The following is an 8,774-nucleotide window of genomic DNA, read 5'->3' as shown; positions in this document are numbered from 1 at the left end:
AAATCGAAACTGATCACACTTGTAACACAACTATCACTCTTTCAAAACCTGATCTCATGTTTTCATTCTAGTAGTACATATTTTCATTCTACACTGTTTCAGAACACAAGATCATTGTGATATGGAACATTTGGTTTAATCACCGAAACACAACTATGACCTTTCAGTTTAGTAGCCTACTTTTAACAGTCAGTTCATTTAATAGCAAACAATGCAAGATACATGTTTCAAATCACCCTTGTTGCTGAAATTACACAGGCTACAGATGCCACATTAGAAAATTCACTTACATTACCTAAATTACATAATTGGCATACAATCCATAATGTTTGTAATAGTATCAAAAGGTTTTTTTTTTTTTTTCTTCAGTGTTATCAAAAGGTGTGATGAAGTATGACATAGTCATGAGGTTTTGTGTTCTCACTGTGCCATATGACTGAATCTACACTGACCTTAGGGTGAGTTACAGGCCACATACACACTGCAGCTAAATTCGGTTGTCCACCTAACTGAACGAAAAGAGATGCAAATGAAAAGTTTGTAATTAGTAATACCATTATTAAAGACAGTAACTGTGAATGAAACATTTATATAGCATACACTTATGTTGTATAGTAAAAAAAGGATTTGTGATTTTGTGTATTGTACTAACACAATTGAAAATATGTTGAAATGTTTTAAAAAGTGCACTTTTGATTATCTGTTGTGATATTACACTGTAAAATCTAACAGTTGTTTGTTTGCATCAAATAGTTGTAGGCTACCACGAGTTTCGAAAATTTACCAACTGCTTGTGAAAATTGCACCAAAGCAATTAAAAAACTAGCTGGCTCTGGGCAGGCAGAATATGGTGCGTCCTGTTTGCACGTTGTCTGAGTCCATGCCCACTGCACGTGGCTCAAGTTACTGTAAAGACCGCCTTCGATCCACCCAAAGAACAGCCGCTGTGCCTTTTTTTCTTTTACATCTGGGAGGCGCGGGTGGAATAGGCTTCATAGCAGCAGCGATCTTTGCGGTGGCCAGTGTCAAGACAATGCTGTTTGTAGGCATATTTTTTATTTTCTTTGTAAAGTCTTCGGGATCTAACGGTAAGAGTTTTCCCACTGTAACATTTATTTGTTCTTAACATGTGTGGTGTACATTGATCATTACGTAGTTGCAACATCACTAATGATTAAATGTGTGTAATTAAATGGAATCTTGTATTTCGGATCAGATTGCTCTGCAATTCAGGAAATATCATGCGACAGCCTGCGCTCGTCCAAGGGGTTCACATACACCGTGCCATCAAACATCACATGCTTTAGTTGCAACGAACAAGGATGGTACTTTCAGGTCGTTTGATGTTCCGGATTTAATCGATACATTTTTCATTTTAAAATAATGTTTTGTAATTGCTCAGTTTGCTTTTTTTTATATAGAATGGGACCTTTATTGTCGATTCAACCCCGAATGCCGGTGGGAAATGGTCAGAAATTGTCGTGGATGTGTCGCCTCAGAACCTGACAGTTAGTGTCTGCGAGAACCTGCAATGGCAACTTAACTGCGGCACGGTAGGAGCAATGAATGTGTTTTCCATTTACACACTAATAAATACGCAGCACACTTGTTTGTCAAAGTAGTGTGTTTCATTGTCATGCCATTAGTACAGGTGAGGTTCTAAAAATATGATTTTTCTTCTGTTACAGTGTATGTATACTATCAATTTTACCGGTAAGCATAATGAATTCTCACACCATTCATGCTCTAGAAATGAATACTTTTTAGTGTATATAAATTATGCTTTTGATTGTATTTATCTACAGTTACATATTTGAAACATTCACCACCACATGACCCCAAAGAGGAACAAGATGGCAACCATAATGACAACGGTAAAAGCAATGCTTTAGTCGTTAAATTTTTTGATGTTAATTCACCTTGCTATTTGATTACTCTAAATCCTGCTTACAATTATCTTTTGCTATCTTTTTACATGTATATTCAGCAGGTTTACCTCCATTGGGAATTCTTTTAGGGATAATTGGTGCTGGTGCATTTATCGCTTTATTTTCCATTTTGTTTTGCTCTTTCAGAAAAAGAAAAGGGTGAGTGCCATAAAGTTGGATATGTAATTTTGTCCTCTGTCCCATTAGAAGAAATAAAGACCAATACAGCTCAGTCATATAATGTATGTAGATTTAGGTCTTGTTTTTCTTTCACTGAAAGACTTCTGCCTTTTTTGCTACAGGGCAGATTGCTGCAGTATCTCAAAAGATGGTGTGATATAGTGGTCAATGCTTTGTGCCTTCAAGCAAATCACCACAGCTTTCTCCAAAGAGACTGACCCTATAATACATGTTCTGTGAGTCACATTGTAAAAAGTGTTAAATGACCAAAATTCTTTTTTCCACTCATTAATTTCTTGTATAATTTTCACAAATATATTGTTTTAGTAGCTTTTATAATCTCATCTATATAGATTGCATTTGTAGGGCTTTGTGTTTTCTTTTAATCCAAATGTAAAATTAAAAGGATAGTCCACCCTATAATGAAAATAAGTCACAATTTACTCACCCTGCTGTTGTTCTAATGCTGCATGCCCTTCTCGCACTTATAATGGAAGTAAACAGTGACCGGGGTCAAGCTTTTGAACAAAGACGCAACACAACAGTATCACAGAATGGTCCCATGCGACGTGTCATATATTAACTTATGGTCCGGTTTCACAGTCAGGGCTTAGATAAAGCCAGGATTAATCCTTAGTTCACTTAGGACATTCAAGTAGCTTATAAACATGCCTTAGAAAAAACATCACTGGAGATCAACATCTTGAGACAAAGCAATGGCACTGACTTATTTTAAGATGTCAGTTCAAGTTGCTTGCAGTTAAAACAGCTCAAACATGCATTTTAGTCTGGGACTAGGTTTAAGCCTTATCTGTGAAACTGGGGGTAAGAGTTCTTGGAGTATGCTATAGGATTTAGTGAAAATCAAACCAAAATGCAATGTATTATTTTGACTTTGGCTGTTGGTCTTCCGTGCTTGGCTGCACGTTCATGAGACTCTGTAAGCGCCACAGTTCACATATACTTGCACCCGAAATCAAGATTAATAAAAACACGTCATGAAATACAATCCATGTACTTTCAACATGGAGGTTAATATAACTGTTGTGTTTGTTGCATTTACATCTGTAACTGTCATTCTGACTGCCATCAAACTGTTCCGATCTGGAGAGATTTAACTTATTGAAGAAAGTACATGGATACTTTTTTGGGATTTCTAAGCATTGTATTTCATGTTGTGTTTCAATCTTTATTTCTCACGTGTGTTTTTAATGGGCGAGTCAGAGTGAACTGTGGTGCTAATAGAGTCTCACAGAAAACCAACGGCCAAGGTCAGGATTTTCATTAAATAATACATTAAATTTCATATTGTATACCCCCTGAAAACGTAGAATTTATGACATATGTCGCATGGGACCATTCTCTGATACTTTTGTGTCTTTTTTAAAAAGCTTGATGCTGGTTGCTATTCGCTGCCATTATATGGATGAGTGGACATACGTGGGACATTTTTTAAAAATTCTCCTTTTGTGGTCCGAAAAAGAAAGAAAAGCATACTGCATTAGAACAACAGCAGTGTGAGTAAATGATGCCCTAATTTTCATTTTAGGATGAACTATCCCTTTAACTCTGTCCTGTGCAACAAAGGCTATACCGTAGAGGCACTGACACTAAAATTAAGAAAAAATTGCATTATCTAAAACAAATTTTGATAATAATGTTGAAGTAGCTTTTAAATAGCTCTATGTCATATAAATACTATACCAAGGGCGCGCAGTCCTTATAAGCTTTGAATGCTCTGCATACACAAGCAATTTGAGAGAATGAGTTTGTGGACTTGCTAATTAATATTAACACTATAAATTACTATAAAATCTTTTTAACATTTGAGGTGTAACATGAAGCTGACATTATAAAATGTTGGTAATACATATGGGGGAGGGGGTAAACAGCATACCTGTTTAAAGAAGTCACCATCGCTCACCACTGATATATTCTATCCCCCGGTTTCACAGACAAGGCTTAAGCCTATAGTCCCAGACTAAACTTTTTATAAAACTCATAAACTGTATGTAGCATGGCACACAGTCATAATCCAAATTATTATACAATAATAATCCAAGTTCTCTCTGACAGTATTTAAGTCACTGAAGATTTTCTCATAGGTGGTCCTTCTTTTCTGTGGTTGGGAACAGACAGCTTTCTGTGTCTCCATTGGTAGTAGTTGCATCACACTGTTCATTTGCATAAGTTTTTCCACCTGAAATAACAATCTCAATGAAAATGAATGATGTCTGTTTGTTTTGTCAGTGTAAACCTGTGAAGTAACTGTACTACCAGGGAAAGTATTTGAATTGTGGCTGTGAAAGCAAAGTGCAACGAAATGCTTTGCCAGTGAGTACAGACATCTTATGCATTATTAATTGAATTTAATCTGCTAGAAGGCACTTAACTCATTGTCAGCCCCTAAACAGCATATTAGTACCTTAAGAGCTAGATCAAGTGAAGATGTACTTTAGAGGCTACTGCTGTTGTTTTTTTGTTTTGTTTTTTTCTGAAAGGGAACTATCGTACAGTATACAGTACTGTCTGTATACAAAATGAATCAAAATGGTTATGTTGCTGTGTGCCAAGCTATATCTGTGTGCCAAGCTATATCTATATACTTACTATATATACTCATTATATTGGGTACTATTGAGTTGTCACTTTGTTTTACAGTACATGCACTTATGTATATTTACAGTGTACTTACCTAAGAAAGTACTGTAATATTAGGTAACTACATGGGTTAAGATTGGGTTTAGGGGTAGGTTCAGGGTTATAGTTATTACCCAGTTATAGCAATTACTACAAATAAGTACACATGTACATGGGGAGCTGGACTGTAAAACAAGTGCTAAGAATTTGACTAAACACCATAACTGAAAGGATGATGTTACACTTTGTAATTTTATTTGTAATAACGTGATATTGATCAATAACTGTAAAAGTTTAGTGTCAGCTGCCATTGTGTTGTGAGATGAAATTTGCACTTCTAAGACAATTATGCAAAATGTATCACATTTCTGTCATCACTTGTAAACATTATACTTATCTTGAATGTGCATTTTTACATATTTTAGTGTAATGTAGTATATCTTTCATATATTTAGTTTTGCCTTTGCTATCCAGTTGATTTATTAAAGGGATTTCTGTTAATAAAATCTGATAAGACCTTCCATACCTTGTGAAGTTCCTTCCTTGGTTTTCCATTTTAAAACTTTAAAGTTTTCCTTTCTTTTGAAGTGCTGAGAAATGCAGAAATTCTAAATGCCTTACACTGCAGTCCACCTATCTTTTTTCTGATTTGGTTATTTAAAATATATCTGGGTAAAATATATCAGCGGCGTCTTAATCCTGGTCAAACACAATTTTATTTCCTTGAACTTGGTAAATAAAACATCATGAATAAACCACATGTTCCAGTCTACAACCAACAGATAGGTATTTATATTAGGAAGCTCAATTACAGCTTAAGTGTTTACACCATAAACATCTGCTTTTCATAAAGAGCATCTGCACAACTGCTACAAGTAACAAGCTTTGTCAGCAATGACCCTCTGTTACCTGTTTAGACACATCTGCTAAAGTAACAACACAAATGGGCTCATCCTTTAGTCTGAGAAGGTTTATACTATTCATTTTCACCCAAACCAATTCCTGATATACTTTAGTTTTTCCTTGTTTTAACCAGACCAACATTATTCAGAAATCAAAACACAGTTTACTGCATGTTTGTCCCTCTGCTACACTGTAAGACTTTTGTAATCATTTCACCTGTACTTTGCTGATAAATACCCAATTAACAAAATGTATTAAACAAGAGAATGTGTTAATCCGAATTAGGCAAACAACATAGCTTTATAATAATAATAATGGTCAGAAATTATTTTTAGGACAAGAACTTAAATACATTTTAAGATATTTTTTCCATATATTCTGATATAAAAGCCAATAAAACGTTTCTTCCTGGTTAGGTCATAAGTGGATAATTACTTTCTTATAATTTTGTATTTAATATAATTTTGATGGTGAATTTGCCTTAACAATTGGCTAAAATGAAGTCAGTATGATTTTCTTTTCCCTCTTATGAAAGCAAAAAGGAGAATTTGCTTGCAATGAAGAAAAGAAAAGAGATCTCACCCAGACTGAGACATTGTGAGATCATGATCAATTTTGGCACATGAGTATAAAAGAATGGACCTTTTTCACAGACTGATGAAGTATTTTAACATTCATCAACATCGTAATCCATGCAAAGTTTTTTTAATATATGTTTAATATATGTACTATAGATGCTATATACTATACTATACATGTTATAACACTATACTTTGTATTATTGTCACGAATCCTGTCAGTTCCGGACTACATTTCTCCTGACCCGCCATGGCTGCCCGTGGCACCTGACCCACCGTGGCTGCTTGAGTTCCTGGACCTGCCCTGGAGACCTCCATACCCGCCTGCACATCCAGTATCTCCTGCCTGTAGGTCTCCAGGGCACCCACCCCCCCTCCCCAGTTGTGCCATCTACGGCGCGAGGACGCGCCTTCCGGGAGGGGGACATTCTGTCACGAATCCTGTCAGTTCCGGACTACATTTCCCATCATCCCCCCTGTCAATCACATGCACTCACTCCACCTATCACCTGTTGCCACATCCACCCTAGCACACCACACTGATCATCACACCCAGCTGCAGCTCATTTTCAGGACTATAAAGGACTCACACTCACACCACCAGTTTGCGAAGTCTTGATTACCCAGTGTGTCATTTCTGAGCGTTTCCTTGTTTCCTATCTGCCTGTGTTTGATCTTGCCTGTTCCTGTTTATTGACCCGTTGCTGCCTGTCCTGACTCTTGCCTTGTATACTGTTCTGTGAATGATATCCGCCTGCCTCGATCTACTGCCTGTACCCTGACTACATTTCTGCCTGTTCCTTACTGTTCCTGTTTGCCCCTGATCGACCCAGCCTGTACGAATATGCTCACTGTAAATAAAAGCTTGCATATGGATCTCTGCCTCAGTCCAGCTACGTTACAGAAGACTTCGCCATCAACACGATCCAGCAGCTTTCCCGGAGGACATTTGTACGGTATGGACATTGATCAATTGTTGTTGTGGAGTACGCAGGGCACACGATCACTGGAGGATTACGTCACAGAATATCTGAACCTAGCATATTATTCGGATCTGCCTGACTGCGCACTCATTGACTTTTTTTGTGATGGAGTTAACCAGCCACTCAAAGAACAATTAGTTCGCAATGGACCCCGTTCCACCCTCAGTCATTTTTTGGATTATGTTTAGTTGACTGTTGGCTCTCAGTTTACTGTGGGTGTCGCGGAGGAACGCGATTCCTCGTCTGGTTGTGTAATGGCCGCCGCGCCAGATGACACTCACAAAATGGCGGTCACCACAATAACAACACCAAGTCAAGTCAGCACTGATTACCTTGAACCAAGTCACATCTCCGCTGATTGCCCAGAGCCAAGTCACGTCTCCGCTGATCGGCCAGAGCCAAGTCACGTCTCAGCTGATCGCCCAGAGCCACGTCACGTCTCCGCTGATCGCCCAGAGCAACGTCACGTCTCTGGATCAGTCACAAAGCAGCTAGGATTGCGTTCCAGTGTGGCTGATCCACCACAGATTTCAGCGCGAGCGGCTGGTATTCCCAAGCATCAGCCGGCCATTTCGCACTCAAGCCCGGCGACCGCTTCGCTCTCAAGTTCGTCTGTTTCAACGCTCTCAAGTTCGTCTGTTTCAACGCTCTCAAGTTCGTCTGTTTCAACGCTCTCAAGTTCGTCTGTTTCAACGCTCTCAAGTTCGTCTATTGCAACGCTCTCAAGTTCGCCGGTTGCTATGAACTCATGTTCGCCGGGTGCAACGCAGTCAAGTTCACCAGTTGCTACGCACTCAAACGCCCTGGACGCGATGGACAAAGGGGCTGCTTTGCCAGTGCCCACGGGCAAGATGGCCGCCCCTGCGGTGCGTAAGGATGCAGGGGGCGTTCCAGCCACTGAGTCCGCTCTAGAACCCGCTCCAACCAGTGAACCATCGCCTCACCCTCAGAAGAGGAGGAGGAGGAGGAGGAGGAGGAGAAAGGCGTCCTCCTCTCCTCAAGACGCAGACGCCCTTCAAGAGGCCGCTGTGGGACTGGAGACCACTCCAGAGGTCTCTCCAGCTCCGCCCAAGCGTCATGCTCTACCAGCACCGCCTAAGCGTCTTGCCCTGCCGGTGCCTACTGAGCTCCTCGCTCTGCCGGCGCCACCTGTGCTCCTTGCCCTGCCGGCGCCACCTGAGCTCCTTGCTCTGCCAGCACCACCCAAGCTTCCTGCCCTGCCAGCGCCGCTCAAGCTCCTTGTGCTGCCAGCGCCACCCAAGCTTCCAGCCCTGCCAGCGCCACCCAAGCTTCCAGCCCTGCCAGCTCCATCCACGCTTCCAGTCCTGCCAGCACCACCCAAGCTTCCAGCCCTGCCAGCGCCACCCAAGCTTCCAGCCCTGCCAGCGCCACCCAAGCTTCTAGCCCTGCCAGCGCCATCCAAGCTTCCAGCCCTGCCAGCGCCGCTCAAACTCCTTGCGCTGCCAGCGCCACTCAGGCGTCTTGCCCTGCCGGCTTCACCCACACGCCTGGCCCTGCCGGCGCCACCCGAACTCCTTGCCCACGAACCTGCGACGGGCCCC

General features: G+C 40.6%; 1 protein-coding gene across 2 annotated transcripts; it reads left to right on the top strand.

Annotated features, from left to right (window-relative positions):
• Nucleotides 1–443: 443 nt before the first annotated feature.
• On the top strand, nt 444–5,452 carry LOC125242808. 2 transcript variants are annotated; one of them, XM_048151775.1, is made up of 7 exons: nt 444–1,088; nt 1,217–1,335; nt 1,422–1,553; nt 1,689–1,713; nt 1,806–1,874; nt 1,991–2,087; nt 2,231–5,452. In XM_048151775.1, exons 1-7 carry the CDS (start codon nt 848–850, stop codon nt 2,268–2,270), a joined length of 723 nt encoding a protein of 240 aa, XP_048007732.1. In that variant the 5' UTR covers nt 444–847; the 3' UTR covers nt 2,271–5,452. The 2 variants fall into 2 exon arrangements, with proteins under 2 accessions (XP_048007732.1, XP_048007731.1); XM_048151774.1 differs by having other exon boundaries at nt 1,988–2,087; nt 2,231–5,451.
• The last annotated feature ends 3,322 nt before the right edge of the window (nt 5,453–8,774 follow it).

The sequence above is a fragment of the Megalobrama amblycephala genome, linkage group LG13 (assembly GCF_018812025.1).
Source record: "Megalobrama amblycephala isolate DHTTF-2021 linkage group LG13, ASM1881202v1, whole genome shotgun sequence".
Classification (NCBI taxonomy): Eukaryota; Metazoa; Chordata; class Actinopteri; order Cypriniformes; family Xenocyprididae; genus Megalobrama; species Megalobrama amblycephala.
The sequence above is the reverse complement of the archived record's forward strand: the minus strand, read 5'-3'. Positions and strand labels throughout refer to the sequence as shown.